The sequence below is a fragment of the Mastigoproctus giganteus genome, chromosome 14 (assembly GCF_048544385.1).
Source record: "Mastigoproctus giganteus isolate SK-2022 chromosome 14, ASM4854438v1, whole genome shotgun sequence".
Taxonomy (NCBI): domain Eukaryota; kingdom Metazoa; phylum Arthropoda; class Arachnida; order Uropygi; family Thelyphonidae; genus Mastigoproctus; species Mastigoproctus giganteus.
The window spans coordinates 112,197,702-112,222,581 of record NC_143588.1 but is presented as its reverse complement, the minus strand read 5'-3'; the positions used below and the strand labels follow the sequence as shown (position 1 = coordinate 112,222,581).

Below are 24,880 nucleotides of genomic sequence, written 5' to 3'. Positions count from 1 at the left end.
CTGAAGATGGGTTCAGGCAAGGTTACCTTAACATACATCGATTCAGTTAATAGCTAAATAAACTATTTTAATATTCACATGGTGTACAAATGATCATTATAAAAATCTAGATTCCGTGGAAAACCTCTACGTAATGTCCTCTCCTATAAAAATATGATTTTTTTTCATATGCAATTTATAAATATTTATTCAAATGCAAATTTTTCATAAGAATTAATGTTGCAGAAAGAGTCTCATAAGAAATAGATTGAAACAAAGAAAAACTGTAAAGCGTACTCACAATTATTTTAAATTAAATTTTTCTTTCAAGATTCTTTCTCTCTAAGACTTTTTCTATTTTATAGTGATGTCAGAGTAGACAAAGAAAATTTAAAAGCCATATTCGGGTAGAAATTACTTGATTAACACCTTCGACTGCAATTGAAGGAGCACTTTTCCAATCAACTGTATTCCGAAAATTTCTCCGTAGTGGAATTTTGCTTTTCTATTTCAACATAGTACCTGGAAAATGAACTTATTGTTATGAATCACAAAAGCTCCATCCAGAAACAGCTTGTATTTAATATATTTTTGGACCTTGAGCTAGTTGATGCCATGAATGTGTGGCGCATTATGGCCATAGATGATGATGCACCTAAAAAATTCCCAAACAAACCATGAATGTGATTACTAAGGAATGCCTGTTATCATGATTTTAGTGCTGGATTTCTCAGTCATTTTTTACAGCTTTTTGGAGAATTTCACAAAGGCATCTTTGGATCTTACTGATTGAACAGCTTCAAATCGATATTCAGATTCTGTAGCTGCCTGGATAAGAAAACTGCAGCGAAAATGATGCATCCCAATTGACAATGAACTAGAACTTCATCACGGAACTGAGAAGTCTGAATGTAGCTCGTCTTCGAAAAGTTCCAAAAATTGCTATAATTTTCAAAAGCAGAGAGAAAACTGAACACAACAACTCATAAAAGTGAGTCGTGGTCAGTCCATCGGATCTCCGAAGGCTGTTTGAGGTGATGATATTCAGGTTCAGGAAAGTGGATGTTTATTACTTTTATCCTCTGCTTTGAGGCAATATTTGCTGCATCCTAGATTACAGCCAGCTTTTCCTCAATGTTTATTATCGATATACTTTGCAGGTTGCAAGGACAGGGCCGTGGGAGGCATAAAGTATGTAAAAACCAAAAGATGAAACTGGTTTCTACCATTTTCCGGCTTAAAAAACCAATAAACATGCAAAATTTTAATATACATGATTTATTTATATTATTTATAATTATATTTATGATAATATTTAATTACATTATTTATAATTATATCTATGATAATATTTAATTACATTATTTATAATTATATATATTATACTATTATTCACTTCAATTTTCAAATTTTATTTGAAATTTGCCTGCACTGAGAAGCGCACAAAATTTGAATATTATACATCGCTAACTCTCTGTGGTGAGTAAATATCGCATTTCAATGATGCATCTGTTATTATTTTATACCTTAAACTAAGCTTTCAAAGGAATCGTTCAAAAATACCTCATGTAAGACCTGCTGCCATCCAAAGCATACAGATTATGTTGCCAAATTGTGTGGAAGAGTTCTATAATTAATTTGAAGTACAGGGTCATGGTACAAGATAATTCTTCTCTACGTACGAAGTGAAAACCAACACAATTTTCTGTGTTATCATTGCAAATGCATCCTGGATTCGTTGTTTCAGTTCATAAACACATGCCATGAAATATTCCGCAATCTTAGTTTTGACACACTCCCACAGGGCATTATCACAAGAAATCAGGTTGGTACTGCGTGCTGGCCACCGAAGTGTTGGCAAAAACCTGCCAATCCAATGGTTATGGAAAATTTGGTTGAGATAATTTCGAACTGCAGATTCCCCATCCTGCTGAAAATAAATTTCATGGGCTACTATTCCATGTTTCCCAAGTTCTGGTATGAAGTAATTTTTCAGCATGTTCCAGATATGACTGCTGGTTGACTGGCCCATCAAAAATAAGACCCAATGATGTAGTGGAAAGATCATGTCACCCAAATCATAATGTATGGTGGATGTTCTTGCACTTCCTCCACATAATGTGGATTGGCATCACTCCAAAAGTAAACACTGTGTGGAGATGAACTGAGGTAAACAGCACACTCATTATTGAACCTAATCTTTGATCTTTCAGGAATGGTATCAAAATGCTGCAGAAATTTGTCAAAAGCTGTCAGTCTCCTTTTGTGATCTGTACCCGATAATTCATAAATGATGGTTTATGCAGTTTCATTTTATGGTCATGTTTCACTGTGCAATATTACGATGTTTACAAAACACCCAACAATGCAGGGCATTTTTGTAATGATAATTTTAAATATTTGAGAACAGATGCTTGAATATTTTTAATTTTCAGCCATCTGCTGCATTTGCTGTCCAGTATGCTTTCAGTCTGAAATGCCTTCTTTTCCCAATGATGAAGATTCAATTTGGACTGCACTGACTTTCCAAATCTCTCTTTAAAGTCTTCTTTCCAGCTGTTTTACTGTCTTGTTTGGGCTTGTCCTCTCGTGTTATGACACCACTGCTAATAGCCTTTCTTCTACTGTATATCAATTTGTATCTGTCATATTACTGAAAACAGCAAAAAGAAACACTAAAAAGCAACTAAACAAGCAAAAATAAACACCAAAAAGCCAAAAGAAACAATAATCAAATTTTGTACAGGCAGGAAAACAGATGTACTTGGGACTTATGGAACACCCAGTAGAAACAAACAACTCCAATCCTAATGTGTTTTGCTTAGATGGGAACAAATTTGGTGGTGCAGAACCTGATAGGTTTTCTTATGCTCTAACTCTGTGAAATGATAAAAAATGCAAAGGCCTTACACCAAGCAAAACTTTAATGTTTAGGAAGGTACGGAAAATCTTGGATTTTTATCTTCAACAAATAATTAATGTGGGCTCATTATTTATGAAAGGAATCTAATGGGTCCAGTGGCATTGCTGCAGCTAATTAATGAATGGAATTAGCTTTTCTCTGGTGGTCTTGACAATTGATTACATGTTTTTGTTTAATTGAGAAGCTTGTCTCATTTACCATCAAGCGATATGCTAAATTTAGTGCTGTTCAAAACGGCAATTTTGCAGTAATTAGCCTGCATCATTTTTGAAGACCTTAAAAGGCGTTGTGATATTTCATGAAGGGCATAGTTAGCAACTCTCCTTTTTCAATGGATGATGCTAATGATGCATTTTGGGCCATCATTCACTGGAAGTGAAGCCCAGAAGAGAATATTTTTCAATTGGGATGCTTGAAATTTAACAAGTCCCATTTGTCTGACTTAATATGTGCATATTAAAATTCTATCACAGAAATCCATACATTCACAAGCATAGGACATTGTTTCTTGCCGGCAACCCTCTTAATATTCATCAAATCAATGTCTTTCTCAGTGTCAGTGATTGATACAAATGAAGTTTGTGGTGGTTGTGCAGGCAGATATGAAGTTCTCTGAGCAGTGCAGACGGGCTGCAAGAGTAGCTCATGGAGTATTGTCAATGATATACAGGAATTTTTCCAGCAGGGATAAGGAGGTGATTATTCCATTGTATAAGGCGATGGTCAGGCCACACCTAGAGTACTGTATACAGGTCTGGAGGCCTCATTTCAAGAAGGATGTAGAGCTGCTGGAACGAGTACAGAGAAGGGCAACAAGATTAGTGAATGGAACAAAGGGGTGCTCTTACAAAGAAAGGCTTAAGTTTTTCAAATTACAGTGTCTGGAGACTATGCACCAGCGAGGTGATCTGATAGAGGTGTATAAAGCCTTGAATGGTTTAAGCATGCTCAATGCTGATGGGATGCTTCCTCTAGCTCAGAAAAATCACCTGAGAGGGCATAAATTCAAATTGAGGAAAGACAGATGTAGGATAGACGTGCGGAAATTTGCCTTTAGCCAGCGGGTGGTTGGTTGGTGGAACAGACTGCCATCCCTTGTGGTGGAGGTTGATAGCCTAAATAAGTTTAAGGCTCAGCTGGACAGGTATTTTGAACGAACAGAGGGGTGAAGTGGAAGTGGGTTTTTTTTTTTTTTTTTTTTTTGGCTGATGCTGCATAAGCTTGCTTTCTTGCATCAAATGCCTCTACTAATGCTAAATGCTAAGTTGGTACTGTGCTTTGTGGAAACCATCATTTGTTTGGTGTCATGTTCAAAGATGCCATTGCCAAATCCATTAGCTGTCATCAACAGCACCACAGTTGTGTTTGTAGCAATTCCAGATAAATCTTCATTCTATCCTTTGTTTATGGAATCCTCACTGAATTCCATAAACCAAGGCTAGAATGATTTTGCATGTGTTTTAAATTTAACTTGATTTCAGAATAATCTAATTTTGTGATCTGAATGTGAAGAGCTGTCAAGAAATGAACAAAGGAGGCATGTGCACATACACTGGCAAAGTTATCCTACAGACAAAAAAGACATCAGCCTAGGGTCCCAATCAGAGGGGGCCTCAAAATCACTGTTTCAAAAACTCACTGCTGTTTTTACTAATATTTTTTGAGTGATTTTTTTTTTTTTTTATCAGAAACTGCACTTTGTACCTGTCAAGGTCAATGAACTTTACTTGAAAATAACGTTTTTTTCATTTTTAAATGGTTTTACCGATTTTGATGAAATTTTATGTTTAGTTCTCATGTCACATAATTTGTTTGTTTTCTTGTCACAACAAAATGAAATTGAAAACATTCTTTATTAGTTTTCTCTTTAGATGGGGGAGACCCCAAATTCCATTTTGGGCCACATGAAGTATACGCCGGTGTACACACACACACACACACACACACACACACACACACACACACACACACACACACACACACACACACACACACACACACACACACACACACACACACACACACACACACACACACACATACTGGAAAAGAAAATGTTTGGTTTTAATACATATATTACAAAGTTGGTTGCAACTTTTAGGGTTGAATTTAAAAGTGTCTGCAATTCTGCCCAGACACGATAGGAAGGAGTATATGATGACAGCCTTGTTGATCACTTCTACCCTCGAGAGACTGTGCAAGGCTCAAGAGGTAGAATTTTTCTCAGCCTGGTCTGTGCTTGTTAACAGGAGAGTACTTCTACAGAGATGGGATACACTTAAATAGAAAGGGTGCAACAATATTTGCTGATGATATTGAGGCAGAGTTAGGTGGGTTGGAACACTACTAGCTTGGTGGGATACATAGACTAATAGATTAACAGTAGCCGCTGGCAGAGGTAAAAGTGATTCTTGCACTACTTCTATTGAAATGCAATTGAGCAGCAGCTTGGAAAGCAAGGCAATGGGAATTTAAAGGACTGCTGGGAGTCATAGTGAAACAAGTAAACACATGTTTGTTTGTTTGGTTTTTAGGAGCATTAGCAACGAAGTCCACATTGCTCCGGGATATGTGGTGGTCATTCCCTGACCTTTCCGCATCCTCCGTAATCAAGAAGAGTGTGTTACGGAATGCTGCTCCTTCCCATCTGGCTACGGAGGCGCAGCTGAAGTAAATACGTGGGCTGTGTTAAGGTAACTAAGAATAGAAACAGGTGCATGCATATTTGCATGTACACCAATGCTAGCAGTATAGTTAATAAATTCTATGAACTTGAAGTGCTAGTCAAGACATCAAAGGCAGATACTGTTGGGATATCGGAGACATGGTGTCACACAGATATAAGGAATGCAGAACTGGAATTTGGGGAGTACAATGTGTACAGCAAGGATAGACAGGGCAGAAAGGGAGGAGGGGTTATGCAGTTAGTTAAGAAACACATAAAATCTAAGGAAGTGCATCCAATTCGTGTGGGTGGACAATGCAATGTTGAGTCTGTTTGGTGTGACATAAGCACTGGGAAAGGAAAAATGAAAGTAGGTGTGTGTTATAGGCCTAATGAATCTGATAAGTATAATGAGCAATTGTGCAGAGAAACAGTAAATTAGAGTGTCTTATAACGGGGGACTTTAATTTCCCGGATATTGACTTGAATTTGTGGGTTGGTTAGTCACACACTAGCAAGGCTTTTGTGGATTTATTGGATGATTGTTTTCTACAGCAGCATGTTCGAGAGGCAACTAGAGGGAGTAATACTCTTGATCTGATTACCAGTAGTGATTCTTCATGCATCAAGAATCCGCAGATAAAGAAACCACTAGGTGGCGGTGATCACAGTGTGCTGAAGTGGGATTTACTCAAAGAGGTGGGCACCTCCGTTGCCAGGTGGGCACGAGCAGCAGTGCATAGCACAGGCTTCTTGATTATACCGGAGTTCGAACCGGTGACCACCAAATACGGAGGATGCGGAAAAGTCAGGGAATGACCACCACATATCCTTGGAGTAATATAGCCTTATTGCTAATGCTCCTAAAAACCAAACAACAAACAAACAAACTCACAAACTGAAAGAGGTAACTACCATCAAGGGTAAAGGGAAGGGTTTTTGCTTTCGTAAAAGTGACTACGGTACTCTGAGACAGTATTTAAATTCTATACGGTCGAACCAACTGATGATCTTACCAACAGCAAATTCAAAATGGGAAGCATTCAAAGAATTAATCTTGGAAGCTACTAGGCTTTTCATTAGCATTAGTCGAGGCATATGATGGAAGAAAGCAAGCTTATGTAGCATCAGGCAAAAAAAAAAAAAAAAAAAAAAAACACTTCCACTTCACCCTTCCGTTTGTTCGAAATACCTGTCCAGCTGAGCCTTAAACTTATTTAGGCTATCAACTTCCACAACAAGGGATTGAAGTCTGTTCCACCAACCAACTACCTGCTGGCAAAAGGCAAATTTCCGCACATCTATCCTACAACTGTCTTTCCTCAATCTGAATTTATGCCCTCTCAGATGATTATTCTCAGCAAGAGAAAGAATCCCATCGGCATTGAGCATGCTCAAACCATTCAAGGCTTCATACACTTCTATCAGATCACCTCGCTCGTGCCTAGTCTCCAGACACTGTAATTTGCAAAACATAAGCCTCTCTTTGTAACAGCAACCCTTTGTTCCATTTACTAATCTTATTGCCCTTTTCTGTACTAGTTCCAGCAGCTCTACATCTTTGAAATGAGGCCTCCAGACCTGTATACAGTACTCTAGGTGTGGCCTGACCATTGCCTTATACAAGGGAATAATCACCTCCTTATCCCTGCTAGAAAAATTCCTATATATCATTGACAAGACACCGTGAGCAACTCTTGCAGCCTGTCTGCACTGCTCAGAGAACTTCATATCTCCCTGCACAATTACCCCCAGTTCCTTTTCATTTTCTACCACTGTTAGTGTAGTAGCACAGAGTTCATACATTGCTCTAGGGTTGCCGTTTCCCATATGTAGTACTTTAGGTGATCTGATAGAGGTGTATAAAGCCTTGAATGGTTTGAGCATGCTCAATGCTGATGGGATTCTTCCTCTCGCTCAGAATAATCACCTGAGAGGGCATAAATTCAAATTGAGGAAAGACAGATGTAGGACAGACGTGCGGAAATTTGCCTTTAGCCAGCAGGTGGTTGGTTGGTGGAACAGACTTTCATCCCTTGTCTTGGAAGTTAATAGAGTAAATAAGTTTAAGGCTTAGCTGGACAGGTATTTCGAACGAACAGAGGGGTGAAGTGGAAGTGATTTTTTTTTTGGCTGATGCTGCAGAAGCTTGCTTTCTTGCATCAAATGCCTCTACTAATGCTAATGCTTTACATTTGCAATGTTAAACTTCATTTGCCGCCTCTCAGCCCGCCTGCTTAACCTTTCCAGATCCTTTTGCAGCAGCATAGCGTCAGTAGTGTCCTTAACAACCCTGCCAACCTTTGTATCGTCTGCAAACTTGGACATTAAGCTTGATATACCATCATCAATATCATTTATAAATACAGAAAACAATAATGGACCCAACACTGAACCATGAAGGATTCCAAAAATAACATTAGTTCACGATGAGCAGTGTCCATTGATTACCACTCTCTGTCTTTTCCCCCTCAACCACCCCTTTATCCATAGCAGCAATTTGCCTCTAATGCCACACTGCTCCACTTTGTGCAGCAGTCTTCCATGTGCTACAGTATCAAAAGCCTTTCTAAGATCCAAATATATAATATCAAAGTTATTCCCTGCATCCAGTTCTTTTGTGACTGCATCATAGTATCCAATAAAATTGATCAGGCAAGACTTTTGCTTTCCTTTAACAAAACCATGCTGTGTCTGAGCTATAACTGAAGTCTTGTCTAGATGATCCTGCAGTGCTTCTTTAACCAGTTCCTCCATTAATTTTCCTGAAACTGAATTTAAACTCACAGGTCTATAATTACTTGTGTCAGCCTTTAATCCTCCTTTGTGAATTGGGGTCACATTTGCACTTCTCCAGTCTATGGGTACCTCACCTGAGTCCAAGGAAGCTCTCATAATTATGGCTAAAGGTTTGCTTACTTCCTTTGCTGCCTCCTTTAATATAATTGGATAGATCCCATACACCCAAGACACTTTTCTTGTGTTTAACAATTTCTCCTCCACTTTAGTCTGTTATTACAAGATTATCTAGCTTACTGCCAGAGTTGAATCTCTGGGATTCCACTCTCTGAATAAGTCCTCATGTGTGAATGTCGATGCAAAATATTCATTTAGTTTGTTAGCTAAATGAGCATGATCATCGACAGTTGAACCATCCATATCAAGTGGACCAATCTGATTCATCCCCTTCCTTCTGGAGTTTACATAAGAAAGAACTCTTTGATGTTTTTCTTTGCATCCTTTGCCAGAGATTTCTCGTATTCTGCCTTCGCCTGCCTAACCTCCTTTGTAACTTGGCTACAGATCAACTTATATCTATCATAGGCTTCTGTGTCACATGTTAATTTATATGTATCCCATGCATTTTTCTTCTCTGCCATCCATTTAGGCCTAAACCTTGAACAATATTTCTTAGTTGGTATGTAAAGCCTAGTAGCTTCCAAGATAATTTCTTTGAATACTTCCCATTTTGAATTTGCTGTTGGTAAAATCATCAGTTGGTCCCACTGTATAGAATTTAAATACTGTCTCAGACCATCATAGTCGCCTTTACGAAAGCAAAGACCCTTCCATTTACACCTGATGGTAGTTACCTCTGAGTAAATCCCACTTCAACACACTGTGATCACTGCTACCTAGTGGTTCTTTTATCTACAGATTCTTAATGCATGAAGAATCACTACTGATAACCAGATCAAGACTATTACTCCCTCTAGTTGCCTCCCAAATATGCTGATGAAGAAAACAATCATCCAATAAATTCACAAAAGCCTTGCCTGTGTGTGGGTGACTAACCCACAAATTCCAGTCAATATCTGGGAAATTAAAATCATCCATTATAAGACTCTCTGATTTACTGGCACACTCTATTTCCCTGTAGAGTTTCTTATGATACTCATCAGAGTCATTAGGCCTATAGCAGACTCCTACTCTCAATTTTTATCTCCCAATGCTTATGTCACACCAAACTGACTCGACACTGCACTGTTAAGCGATGTCGACTGGCTTCACTTCCTTCGATTATGTGTTTCTTAACTAATAGCATAACCTCTACTCCCTTCCTATCCTATCTATCCTTTCTTTACACATCCTTTCATACCAACAAAGAAATATTGTTCAAGATTTAGGCCTAAGTGGATCTCAGATGAACTAATTAACATGTGACAGAGAAGAAAAATGCATGGGATACATATAAATTAACATGTGACACAGAAGCCTATGATAAATATAAGCTGGTCTGTAAACAAGTTACAAAGGAGGTTAGGCAGGTGAAGGCAGATTATGAGAAATCTTTGGCAAAGTATGCAAATAAAAACAGCAAAGAGTTCTATCCTTATGTCAACTCTAGAAGGAAGGGTATGAATCAGATTGGTCCACTTGATATCGATGGTTCAACTGCTGATGATCCTGCTCAGGTAGCTAACAAACTAAATGAATATTTTGTATCGACATTCACACAAGAGGAGTTATTCAGGGAGGTGAATGACAGAGGTGTATTAAACTCTGGCAGTAAGCTAGATAATCTTGTAATAACTGAGAGTAAAGTGGAGGAGAAATGGTTAAAGATAAACAGAAGAAAGGCACCTGGGATGGATGGAATCTATCCAGTTATATTAAAGGAGGCGGCAAAGGAAGTAGGCAAATCCTTAGCCATAATTATGAGAGCTTCTCTGGACTTAGGGGAGGTACCCATGGACTGGAGATGTGCAAATGTGATTCGAATCCACAAACGTGGACCAAAGGGAGACAGGTAATTACAGACCTGTTAGTTTAACTTCTGTTCCAGGGAAATTAATGGAGGCACTGGTTAAAGAAGCATTGCAGGATCATCTAGACAAGAATTCAATTATAGCTCGAACACAGCATGGGTTTGTTAAGGGGAAGTCTTGTCTCACTAATATGATTGGATACTATGATGTAGTCACAAAGGAACCGGATGCAAAGAATAACTTTGATATCATATATTTGGATCTTAGAAAAGCCTTTGATACTGCTGCACAGGGAAGACTGCTACACAAATTGGAGCAGTGTGGCATTGGAGGCAAATTGCTGCTATGGATAAAGCGGGAGAAGACAGAGTGATAATCAATGGACATGCTCTTTGTGGACTAATGTTATTAGTGGAGTCCCTCAGGGTTCAGTGTTGGGTCCATTGTTGTTTTCTGTATTTATAAATGATATTGATGGTGGTATATCAGGCTTAATGTCCAAGTTTGCAGACGACACCAAGGTTGGCAGGGTTGTTAATGACACTAATGACAGTACACTGCTGCAACAGGATCTAGAAAAGTTGAGCAGATGGGCTGAGGTGGCAAATGAAGTTTAACATTGACAAATATAAAGTACCACATATAGGAAGCAGTAATTACAGAGTAACGTATCAACTCTGTGGTAACACACTGACAGTGGTAGAGAATGAAAAGGACCTGGGGTAATTGTGCAGGCAGATATGAAGTTTTCTGAGCAGTGCAGATAGGCTGAAAGAGGAGCTCATAGTGTCTTATCAATGATATACAGGAATTTTTCTAGCAGGGATAAGGAGGTGATTATCCCTTTGTATAAGGCAATGGTCAGGCCACACCTTGAGTACTGTATACAGGTCTGGAGGCCTCATTTTAAGAAGGATGTAGAGCTGTTGGAATGAGTACAGAGAAAGGCAACAAGATTAGTGAATGGAACAAAGGGTTGCTCTTACGAAGAAAGGGTTAAGTTTTGCAAATTACAGTGTCTGGAGACTAGGCACCTGCGAGGTAATCTGATTGAGGTGTATAAAGCCTTGAATGGTTTGTGCATGCTCAATGTGGATGGGATTCTTCCTCTTGCTCAGAATAATCACCTGAGAGGTCATAAATTCAAATTAAGGAAAGACAGTTGTAGGATAGATGTGCAGAAGTTTGCCTTTAGCCAGCGGGTGGTTGATTGCTGGTACAAACTTCAATCTGTCCTAGAAGGTGATAGCTTAAATAGATTGAAGGCAGAACTAGACAAACTTTTGGAGCGAGTGGATGGGTGAAATAAGGGTTTTTTTTTTGGCTGATGCTATATAAGCTTGCTTTCTTGCATCATGTGCCTTTGCTAATGCTAATCTTCGGAAAATTGAGCACATGAAGATGGCTCTAAGTATCAATTTTGGTTTTCAAACTGAATATGATAATTTTTTTCTCCTTTATCTGTGAACAGTGGAGTAGACTGGGCACAGGTTCTATTTAAGAAATATCAAAAATGATTTCCAAAAAAAAATCTATCTCTGACAAAGACCATGCATGGTATTAAGTACCATAGGTTCTAATACCTCTTGTGTTTGTGATTTTCATTTAAAAAAAAAGAAAAAAAAAAAAGACCCTACAATGTTTGAATAAGAATTTATTTATTCTAATTAATATTTTGAAAACATATTTCCAAAGACTGATCAAATACATAATAATTCATTTTTATTTATTAATTACTGGATATTGGCTGCACCTCTAATTCAATTTCAAATTTGACAGTAATTTCACATACATTAAAAAAAAAACGGATATGTTTTTGAAAATAAATGGTTACAATTTGAAAATTTGATTATTCTGCTGTTCACTGGTAATGATACAAAACAAATTAAATTAAATAAATAATATAATATTTACAGGTGAATAATAAATAAACAAAATTACATCATGGGATTAAAATTTTTATCATATTTTAAAAATATTGATTATAATTAAATAAGAAAAATAGATTTTACAAGTTTTTAAATGCAAACAAGAAATTACAAGTTTTTAAATGCAAAGATTCAAAATATTACAACACCTAACAAGAACATCTAATGATGGTTTTGAAACATCACAGAATAAAAAGAAATCCAGTATCTACAATATAAATAAGTGTTCAGATTTATATACACTCGAAAGTGTATATAAATCGGAATACTGAAAAAGTCACTTTTAAGGCTGAAATGAAGGAATCTGTGTATGTTGTCAAGTGAATATACACAAACATACACAACTTGTATTACATACACAACATACACAAATTGTCTATAATACAAGTACTGTATAGTATTTTGTTTTAAAATCAGCAGCTCACTGAATTGTTTTTTCATTCCGACAAGGGGTGCACCTTTACAGTTTGTATCCAATTAAGTTTCAACTGAAAAAAGTTATTTACACCAGCCAAACAGTTGGAAGGAGACTTAAAAATCAAATTATTTCTAATATACAACAACCAAATTCTGGTAAGCAATTCTGATATCATTAGGAATAAACAGCACATTCAAATCTACAGCAAATATATCCAGAGGTGGGCCGTCCCAAGGATACACTGCACCCAGGCACCAACATGCAAAGGGTGCTTGAAAAACTGAAACTTACATACACATATGAAGAAAATTTTAAATGGGGTGCCAAATTTCAATTGGCACCTGGGCACCATATATCCAAGGAACACCACTTAAAATGGTTTATAGAAAAGATAAAATGTGAAAATAGTTGAATGAATTTTCACCTTACATTTGCCTTAGAAGGCTATTGCTTTGCTGAGTCGCCCCATATTTTTCCTCACTACTATACTATATGTAGTAAGAAACTCAACACCGTGCCTAACGCTGTTCTTTTTCTCCTTTCCCCACTCGAACGCACATCTCTTTAGCGCCACACTAGGTAAGGACAGTGTAAAATAACTTTATTTTACCTCTTGGACTTATCTTTAATAAGTAATCCTTGTAACACCCAATACTTTGCCACGGCCTGTATAAGTAAAACTTCCTGCCCCATCGGAGAAGACTGCGTTGCTATCCCCTGTAGCGTGCATGTGACGCCGCGCCCGTGAAACAGTATCGCCCCCATCATGTGCCGCTGGCTAGCGGAGAGTGGTCATTATTCGCCCAAGGCAGCGTTCTGACGCATGTTTGCAAAAAGAGAGGGAGAGAGTGAGATGCGACACTCTTCAAGGAGGAAAGTCGCCCTGTAAGAGTCATACTACTGATGCTGACTGAATCACGTATCAGCGGAATGTTTGGTAGTGGGGAGACTAAAAAGGGAAGAGCTGTATGTCACATAAACTTCTCTGAGCAACCCTGCACGAATATGCAAGCCCTCCATACCCCTTCATAAATATCGTCCCTGGGTGAGTCAGGTCCTAAAGTGTCAAGCAAAAAACCTTTTTTGCCCATCCGACACAATGAACACCTGCATATGAGAGGGAAAAGCAAAAAGGGGACAAACTTATATATAGAGATGAAGAACAAAGTTAGTTGGAGAGTTAGTCAGATTTGGGTTGCTGTCCGAGTGCTGGTCCGTTCGGTCGAAGTTTTCGTGGAGCCGTTCGAGGCAGAGAGCAGTATTCCTTGATAAGAAGTTGGACGAAATGATCCCCGAGATGATAAAGTCTTCGCCCCGTCGTAGCTTGGAACCTTGTGGTAAGTTCATTCTATCTTAACCAATAGAATTGCATATGATAGAAAGTCATATTTCTCTATACATTAATCAATCATATTATACCCACCTTTCTTCTCATTAAAGTAAGCTTCAAGATGTATTTTGATGTGATTGTAATTGTAAAGTAACATTATCAAAGTGATACTATATTGTTTTCTATTATTTACCTAGCAATTACCTTTGCTACTCATTTAACACTAAGATAGATGAATATCTATGTCATCGTTTAAAGGAAAGGAATCGTTGTTTGCCTGAGTACATGAAGATACACAGACTTAATGCACCAACCAAATTTCCCTTTAACATAGCTTAACAACTGTCTTGATATTATTCTACTAGGTTTATTGCATGTCTGTATGTAATGTTGTTATGTAATAAATCATGATTGTTTGCTATCTTTGCCTCATGACATTCTCTGGTTACACACGGACCACGAAATCCGAATTAAGAAAGAACCTTGATCGCGGCCACCCTCGAGGCTCTGTTATTTAAATAGAGAATCGGAGTGGAGAACACAACGCCTCCCGATGTTGCCAGTTTTATTCCACGAGTAAGATTGAAGAACACGTGAGTTATATGTCCTAATTCAAACTAGCAGACGATCACATTAAAACCCGACTCTCTGGACAATTATTTTAGTGTTGAGCATGCCTGAAAGTTGTATGGATAGTGTTGAAAGTTACCCCGCATGCCCACGCTATAATGGAGAGAAAAAGAAGCGTTACAACAGTTTATCAGCTGTTGACCAACTTGGTAGATGGAATATGCAGAAAATGAAGAGAAAGTGGATGATCTTCAATGGAGAAAAGGGACTAATGTAAATTAAAAATACTTTAGAGGTGTAATCTGAATCTTATAGCTGCAGAATTGATTACAGGGAATCGGACTTCCAAGCTCAGTGGTTATCTGCTGAGAAGTCTGGAATTTGCACCCCATGCAGAACCTGTCTACAGAAAGAACTCTAAAGTGATTCAGGTTCACACCATAAGTGACCAGCAGTTTAAGTTAGCTTCTGAATCTTCAGAAGGAATGGATGAAGACATTATTACTATGGATGATTTTGAATTAGATCATTTGAAGATGCACGAGAAAGAACAACTGCAAGGGTTGTTATCGAGATATTTGGATGTCTTTGCAAAAGCACTGCATCAGTTGAGTGGTTCAGATGTACTCAAGCACAGAATTAAACTCACTGATGGATGTACTCAAGCACAGAATTAAACTCACTGATGATAGACCTATCAAACTGAAACAATATCGTGTTCCACATGTTTTCAGACCCGAAATCGACCACCAAATACAAGAATTGTTAGATGCTGGAATTATTGAGTATAGCAAGTCACCATTTGTGGCACCATTAGTGCCGGTTCGGAAGAAAGATGGCAGTTTGAGTATCTGCATTGAATTTGGGAAATTAAATAGTATCACTGTACCAGATGCTTACCCAGTGCCAAATATGGAAGATACTCTTAGTATGATTGGGAAGGCTAAACTATTTTCGAAAATGGATCTTGCGTATGGTTACCATCAGTTATTTGTAAACGAAGCTGATCGTTTCAAGACGGGTTTCATCTGTCATGCAGGTTTATTTAATTATCGACGCTTGCCTTTCAGGCTATGAAATGTGCCCACCACGTTCAACCGCGGTCTACAATTTGCTTTTAGAGGTCTCCAATCCGAAGCCATTTTCATTTACCTGGACGACATCATTTTGTGTTCAGAATCATTCCCAGACCACCTCCGCAAACTTGAACTAGTATTTGCAAGATTGCAACAATATAACCTAAAATTAAAGCTAGTAAATGTGAGTTTCTAAGAACTGAGATTGATTTCCTGGGGTATGCCGTTAGTGCTGAAGGAGTGAAACCCGACCCCAGAAATGTGAAAGCTGTAAGGGAGTGTAAACCCCCAAAAAACGTGGAACAAGTTTGTGGATTTTTAGGAATGTGTAACTTCTATCACAAATTCATCCCAGACTTTGCTAGTATTTGTCTTCCTTTGACAAAACTAACTAAAAATTCTGTGCAGTTTGTGTGGAACGAAGCTGCAAATCAAGCTTTTGAGACGTTAAAAGAACTGTTGACCTCCGAACCAGTTCTTATGTATTCTAATTTTGAGAAAGAATTTTATTTAACCACAGATGCAAGTGACAAAGTGATTTCTGGAATTTTGGAATAATTCGGACAAACTGGTGTTCGTCAACCGATAGTGTATGTGAGCAGGCAACTAAGAGCGGCCGAGTTAAATTAGTGTCACAGAAAAGGAAGCATTAGCAATTGTCTTTTCCATCATACAGTTCCATCCCTTCATATATGGACGACAGATGGTTATAGTAACAGACCACAGACCTCTGCAATACTTACTTCATCTGAAGAATCCAAATGCACGTCTTACACGTTGGAATCCTATGTTGATGGGGTATGATTTTACAGTTCAGTATCGCCCAGGAAAGAAAAATCAGAATGCAGACTATCTGTCTAGACCAGTTAGTACACTGGACACACAGACGTCAATTGGTTTGAACCAGGTAAGTCAAGATGGAAGCAATAGTAACAGTGCCGATCCACAAGAGATCACTCGTAAATTGCAACGAGAAGATCCAAAACGAAAACCAATTTTGGAACAATTGGAAGGGAAGACAGTCTCTTTTCCCCAAATTAGCAAATCAATACTTTATAAGAGATGGACTGTTGTATCACTACTCTTTACCATCAGATAAGTCAACTAGGGGTGAACCTTTGGAACAACTAGTAGTACCAAGTAAATTAAGAGGTGAGATATTAAAAGCATGCCATGATGCACACTGTTCAGGACATATGGCTCTCACCAAGACCCTTCAGAGAATCAGGCAAGACTATATATGGGATAACATGTATTCCGACACAAAAAATTATGTTAGTTTGTGTCCAAGCTGTATGGAAAGACGAGGCTTCAAACCTAAAGCCAAAGCGAATTTGGTTAGAGCTGAATCTGAAGCAAAACCTTTTTATAAAATCGCAGTCGATGTATTAGGACCGTTACCAACTTCAGAAGAAGGTTACAAGTATATCTTAATGGTAGTGGATCACTTTACACAGTATGTGGAGGCATATCCTATGCATACTCAAACAGCCCAGCAGGTCACAGAAACCCTCATCGACGGAGTAATAATTCATCATGGGATACCTGCTATAGTACTGTCAGATCATGGCAGTAATTTTATATCACAGTTGATGCAAGAAGTGTACGCAAAACTTGGAGTTAGAGCAGTGCACACGAGTGGATACCATCCCTCAAGTAATGGAAGATGTGAAAGAATAAATCAGACATTAGAAAACATCTTGTCACACATGGTTGCTTTTACTCAACACGAATGGCCCAAGTTTTTACACATCGCTTTGTTAGCATATCGCTCTGCATTCCACAGTGCTACGGGTGAAATCCCCAGTTTCTTGCTATACGGACGTGATATTGTATTGCCACAGCACATCTGGAAATCTGATGTTCAGCCAACATATTCGTCATTGGAAAATTATAGTGAAGCATGGTGTGCACGACTAAAGAGAACTTATGAGATTGTCAAAGAAAACTTAGAAGCCGATGAAGAACAAGAAGCCTATAGACGCAGGAAAGCAATTGACAAGAAAATACAAGTTGGAAGCGTAGTCTGTTTGTATGTGCCTAGAGTAAAAAGAGGTTTTACACGTAAGTTGGCTCGACAAAATGTGGGACCGTATCGAGTTATGTCAGACATAACCTGTAAATTATGAAATTCAAAATTTAACAAAACCAAAAGACAGACAACTTGTACATGTGGATAGACTTACAAAGATTACTGAAAGAAAACCATTTTTGGAAGTGAGAACTAGAATAGAGGAGCAAACCGCTCCGAAGCACGTGGAGGCACACCCAAAAATGACCTCAGTTGAAATAGAGGAAGGAGAGGAGAGTGACCAAGAAATTTGGTGGGATGCTCTTCCTGGTCAGCTGGGTAGGACATATCGGCAGATAAGATTGGTATCCAGACCAACAGACAAGTCAAACAGGACAATTAAGCGATCACTATCGGCGAAGGAAATTCAACAAGCATCACGAAGTGACCCATGAGAGTATCCTGACTCCAGAACGTGGTTAGGTCGACCAACACACCACTATCACTTAAGTAGAGATCGTCAATTAGAGCAAAACTCAGAAGAAGCGGATGTCAAAAGTGCTGATGAAAGGCGTACGCCAACTGTCATTTTTTTAAGCCAAGAAAAGGAAATTCCAACAGATGGTTAGGCATCACTATCCACAGGTAAGACAACTCATGAGTTCTAGATATCTGCAATGGAGGAAGATGATGTGACAGATGGCGTTGAGACAGATGATGTTGGAGGAAGAAGACTATCAACAACGAAAGAGGTTTCAGATGTTGAGGGTACGGAAGAACGGTCATCGCGAGATGCTTTAGAATGGTTTAAAGAAACAGTTGGAAGTGGAAAAATTAAAAAAAAAATAAAAATAAATAAAATAAAATAAATCATCTCCTGAGGAAGATATTAATGGAACAGGTGAGGAGCATCTACATCCTCCAACTTGCATGTTTTCTAAAGGCATTGTGTGCACGACTATAGGTGGCTCGCAAATAAACAAACAGAATACATATATACTCATAGTCTGTGTGCATATGATTAATTCATATTCATTAATCTCATTCAACTCTATACCAGTTGGTTTTACCTTGTAGGTTTCCTCCTGTGGAATAAGGCTGTACCGAAAAGGCAAGACTGTAATAGAAGCATGTGTATCATGAGCCCATGGTTTGGATCTTTAATATCACAGAATATATGGATGATAGGATGTTTATTAATTATAATAATAGAGGGAGCTGAAACTTATGAGATAGAAAAATGTACCATGGTAAAAGGCAGTTATCACTGCGCACTCTGTTGTAAAACAGAGTGAAGTGAAGCTAGATTTAATGGTAGAAGGCGGATGTGTTAAAAACAGATGCAGAAACTAACATAATGCGGGTTACTGACCCTTTACAAGCTCAGGTGCCTTTAGAAATGTTGAGAACCCCAGGAGCATTAAAATTTTCCTTCTTTACTGAACAGGGCACAGTGCTGCAGGGTGTAGTACATGTTTCTGGACAAAATGAATGTTATCAGTTAAAACAGTGGGTAACAAGAATACTGTATTCCAATGGGTCATTGGGTATTCCTCAACACTTTATTATCAATCAAGTAATGCATAGAAACGGTACTTCTCAGGTCTATCGATGCCAAAAGGAAGGAAGACGTCACTGCTCACATCAGAAGTGTAATGGGTCGATGGAATTTTGTTTTCAGATGGAGTGTAACCAACAGTCAGATTGCATTTGTGACATAGAGTCAGCCGAAACAAACTGGTTAGCACTAACGGATGGAGGAATTTCTATAAATCCAACGCTAATCTCTTTTAAACGCTGCACTGTGCTGCGATCTTCTTCGAGGTCACATCGACAGTTGTTTGTTAGCTGAGGAGATGGCTAAGTTTGAGGAGCAGGGAATTAAGGTACTGTTTACGGATTCAGTATTTACATTAGATAGGAAAGGGACTTTAATTATTCGGAAACAAGGCATCGAGAAGATAATGCGGGTTACTGACCCTTTACAAGCTCAGGTGCCTTTAGAAATGTTGAGAACCAAAGGAGCATTAAAATTTTCCTTCATTACTGAACAGGGCAGTGCTGCAGGGTGTAGTACATGTTTCTGGACAAAATGAATGTTATCAGTTAAATTGTGTTTTTTTGCTGGGAGCTGATAAAAGATCGGCATTGTCTACCAGAAACCCAGAAACTTGACTGTATCTATGTGACTGTAGGCATTATGGCATTAATGGCTGTCTACTACAGCAAAGTACTGATACAACTACTGTGGCAAGTTATTAAGGGCCGGATGGCAGTTAGCAAAATTAGCAGGTCACATTTCAGCCATTGCGGGAATTAATAACGGTGAAAGAATAGCCCAAATGACTGAGTGAGTCAGTCAACATTTTGAGAATCATGCGAGAGGAATGGGTAGAGTAAATGATCAAGGGCCGTTGATTGCAACTGTTATTATGTTGATAGGGTTAATAATAACCATGCTAGCTGTAGATGAATGTAGTAATCGTCAAGTTATACCATCCGAAGTACGTGAGTGTGACGGAAACGAAGGCACAAACCCTTGTGAACTGTTTACCAATGCTCGAGTTACACTGAGGAATCTTGAATTTATGCAGTGTCTTTGGTTCACCTCGACTACCGATCAAACAGTGTTTCAGCTAAAACTCACATTTAAGGAAGTAAAATGCCAATGGTCAACAACGCGACTTTATTATACGTTTCCTGTGGATGAGCATCTAGTCAGCCAAACTAGCTGCCCACAAAATCAGTTCTGTCGTTGGGGAGACGTATGCCACAGAGACTTCAACTTCCCCGCCCTGACAAAGGAATCCTTAAGCTGGCCTGGGATTACGAACTGTCTAGCTGGAGATAGCTGTTCGATATGTTTGATAATCAATAGTCAATCATGTATCCATTACCGAGTATGGCTTGTCCCTGACTTTACGAAATCATACGAAATAAGAAAGATCAATGGTATGTCTTGCTCCTATGTGGTAATCGCTCATACAGAAGAGGACAGACATGACAAAGAGATAATCTTTGAAGAGTATGCTCGAACACAGAAGGGGATAGAAATGCAAGTGGTCGGCACATATGACCAGCCAACAGGAATCATGGACTCCCAGTTAATTATGCGAGTGGGACAACCCCAGGAGGCATACTTGGATAAAGCTGCTCCCATGTCAAGGCCGAAGTATGGTGAGATAGGAGACATCCATCTAACTATAGTGTCTCGAAGGATTTTATTTTTGAGGAAAATATGATCCAATGTCATCTGTATGAAGCAAGAGTTACCTGCGGGAGGAAAGAGTCCTATTTGCTGAGGATGGTGACAGGAAAAATTAACAAATTGCCGAAAACACGAACATATCATCAGTTCTATACAGAACAGTCGGGACAATTATTATCAAAAATGCTTCAGTCTGCACCTTTGGTGCTAGATCTGAACTTTAATGGATATACCTTCTTCATGGAGACTCATACTGTATGTCCGAAACTATCACCTGAAATAACAACTCCAGTGGGATGCTATGCTTGTGACACAATGGTAGTAACTCGGGTGACAGCATCATCAACCTGTTTAGCCGGAAGAGTTGTTGTCACTTTTAAAAACATTGAAGTAGCTACTAAATCTTTATATTTGACTACCACAGCCACGGACTTTGAGATACAATTGAAAACGGATTAGAAATGCCATGAGGAAAAAATTTGCCTCGGACGAACAATCTCGGATTGCCGAGATTTGAAATTTTGTCTAGACGACCCTACAATACTAGTGATGCATCCAAACTATTCACAGGTAAAGACACAGTCAAGTTTCACAAAAATTTGCCTCGGACGAACAATCTCGGATTGCCGAGATTTGAAATTTTGTCTAGACGACCCTACAATACTAGTGATGCATCCAAACTATTCACAGGTAAAGACACAGTCAAGTTTCATGCCAGAAGAAAATCCATGGGAAGCCTTTGTAAGGCTTATTCGAGGAACCAGTATGATTTCTTGGCTCCGCTATCCAGCGATCCTAGCTGCCGTTATTTTAGGAAGTTTATTTGTGATTGGGGCTTTTTTGGCCTGTATAAAAAAATAAGTCACAGGAAGTTCAAATAACGCTCTAACAATAAAAAAAAACAAAAAAAAAAACTTTATATACAGATATATCTTATGATTTTGGCATCTCATTTTAACCAAAAGTACTGATTAAGAACTTTAGGAATCTAGAATAATTGGATAGGCAGTAAGGAAGTTAATTAGTTTGAAACTCAAGGGAGAAGAAAGGTGTGGAGATTTACCGGTCTCATCCTTTCTTTATAACTTACAAAGAAATGGAATGAGAGAAGAGCAAGAATAATATATTGGTCGTCATCTCTATCTCTTTCTTTACAGAAAAGAGAAAAGAAGAGGAGGACGTGTTGCAACGTTCGAAAACTTTGACTAGCAGTAGCCCTGGCAACAACTTTCCACTGAAAACAATGGAATGGAATCACTTAGTCACAGGAACATTGGAGGCCGCCATTGCACAGCAACTGTCCACCGTTCCCACAATCTACTATACCAGGCTGACGCGTAATGCACATGAACCAATGCAAGAGACGTTTCCATCACTGGGGTATGCAATTCTAAATCCAAGGGGATGTGTGATTCCATCTGAATCACATTGAACCATTAATACTGGATTGAAGATTCTAATACCACTTGGTTGCATAGGTTTTGTTGCCCCTCTTGAAGGACAGACGGTGTTGCCATTAGGACTTAGACTGGAATCTCAAATGATTACTCCAATAACCACTGAGCCACTAGAAATCGCTTTTTTTAATGTCAGTTCCAGGAGACTTGCAATTGGGCAAGGTGTAAGAATGGCCCGGATAATCTGCGAGTGTGTCGAATTCCCAGATATAGTGGAGAGACGTTTAGGATGCAATGTCACTCCTCATAATGCTGAACCGTCTTTTTCGATCCCCCAACTGGTTCTGGGAGAAGAATTTTATCGAATGAATCACAGTACGAAAGGAGTTTGTGTGATCTTGTGTAACTGGATATTTGAAGTAACACCGATAAAATGCAATGAGATGGGTGCTTCTCAGGATGCGGAGCGCATGCGTGGGTGTTTTGCATCTGTGGGATTCCTGGCCCAGATCTATTATGACGCATCAGTGGTGGAAATTGGTACGATCTTACAGGGCATTGCGGCTGAAGACCAGTCACATGTTGACTGCTTTGTCTGCTGTATCATCACCCATGGGGAGGATAATAAGCTGCTTGCACGAGATAGCTCGTATACTTTCGACATTACCTATCCCCTCCTGGAAATGAATACACCTACTTTGAAAGGAAAACCTGATATATTTCATCCAGAACTGCCATGGTGTCAGGCTAACCAGCACTGAAGTACAGCCTGCAGAGGCAAAAATTGACCCACCAACCATTCGCCCACGCAGATTTTCTTTTAGTACATTCAGCAGTACAGGGATGCCAATCCTGGCAAATGAAAAATGGGAGTTGATTTCTTCAACGTCTTTGTGATAAGTTGGAAGGAGCCAATGGAGCAATAAATTTATTAGAGGTTCTCACCACTATGAACCGAGAGTTTGCACAGATTTTCAAAATGATACAAGACCCAAAACCAGTAACCGTAGAGCGAGTACCGTGTATCGCATCTTGGTTAACTAAATCAATGTATTTTGCTCCAAGTCTCAGCCTTTTGGCTATAGAAGATCCTTGGGACATACTTGACACCCTGGAGGGTCCAAAGACCCCAGACCATTCAGACGGCCCCAGCGACAAAGAAAATCACATGGAGCTGATTGACTAGGGAAGATGAGCATTCTTAAATGATCTAAAAAGAGGCCACCATTACTTAAAAAAAAAAAAAAAAAAAAAAAAGGGGCAAAACAGACCTCTCTGTTTTATAATTTTATATATAAAAAAAAAAATAAAAAAAATAAAATTTATATATATATATAATAATGAATAACAACAATAATAGTAATAAGGATAATCTTTGGAAAAATGTTATTGGTCAAAAAAAAAATTCTCAACCACACTGCCTAAGGCAAACTCATCATGTTACAGGCGAGTCAAGACAGCGAAGCAAATTCTAGAGATGTCATGGCTACCAGAGGAGCTGACCCCGTAGAGAATATCGAGGAGTTATTGGCTAATTTGAGAGTGGACATGCACCAGGCCCAGAGATACTTTCTATACCCGCGGTTGTCCACATCTAGTGACATGACTAACCAGAGATGGTTGCAGCAAGCATTGACGAATTCACTACGTATACAGGGATTGTCAGCCCTGTGCCTCCGTCGAGCTGAGACCTTAAACCCTACACTTGAAGAACGAATTGAAAAAGAAGTTCTGTTCACATCTGTTAAGAAACACATCCTGAGGATGCATCCTGAATCCACGGTATCAATATTTGGTTCAACCTCTACTGGACTTGACACATGGAATTCTGATTTAGATGTCAATGTAAAGTTGTCAGTTCTGCACCTTGAGGCGAGAAAGGTTTCTGTGACAAGAATACTGGAAACTATATGCTCTGGACTTCGTAGGCATACGACGTATAAAGGCAGATGCTATTGTTCAGGCCCGAGTTCCCATATTGAAAGTGCTCTATAACAGCTGTGGTACGAGACAAGAGACGATTATGGTGGGTATAAGTTTGAACAATCGATTCGCCGAAGCCAACAGTGCATTGCTTTTCATGTATGTGGAGATGGATGCAAGGGTAAGGGTTCTTACCTTGAATCTAAAATACTTAACAAGACAGTTCCATATTGAAGGAGCAGGGTATAGTGGGATATCGTCGTACACGATCTCACTGATGGTGATCTATTATCTGCAGAAGGTTCATCCGCCAGTTCTCCCAGTCCTACAGGAGTTACCTAGAATTGCCGAGGACTACTGGAAAAAGAAGCATCCTGCCCACATCCAGCATGAAGTAGAATGGATATCTAAAACTTGGCCTGGGCGGGAAAAGAATCGCGATGACGGGGAGCTGTGGCTACAAATGCTACTGTACTATAGCGAGAAATTTGAATACCAAAATGTCATTATTTCGGTAAAAAGAAGCAACATGTTGTATAGAAGTACCAAACCAGCGTGAAGCTCACCTCTTGTAGTCAAGGACCCCTTTGAAGACGACCATAATCTTGGAAGACAACTCAACAGGTCGAAGTTCAAGCTGTTTTGACAGATTCTCAAATCTGCACTCTTCGTGGCTACCACCACAGAAACTATCTTAGAAAAAATAATAATAAAATAAAACCACCGAGGTCTTAAGCAGGAGT

General features: G+C 38.9%; 1 protein-coding gene across 1 annotated transcript; it reads left to right on the top strand.

The window, feature by feature from the left end:
- The first annotated feature begins 22,444 nt into the window (after positions 1 to 22,444).
- On the top strand, positions 22,445 to 22,975 carry LOC150075573 (caspase-7-like). The gene has a single exon (XM_090388559.1). It carries the CDS (start codon positions 22,445 to 22,447, stop codon positions 22,973 to 22,975), a length of 531 nt encoding a protein of 176 aa, XP_090244685.1.
- Positions 22,976 to 24,880: the final 1,905 nt, after the last annotated feature.

Coding starts and splice junctions, on each gene's coding strand:
- LOC150075573 (XM_090388559.1), top strand. CDS start 22,445: ATGGCCCGGATAATCTGCGAGTGTGTCGAATTCCCAGATATAGTGGAG.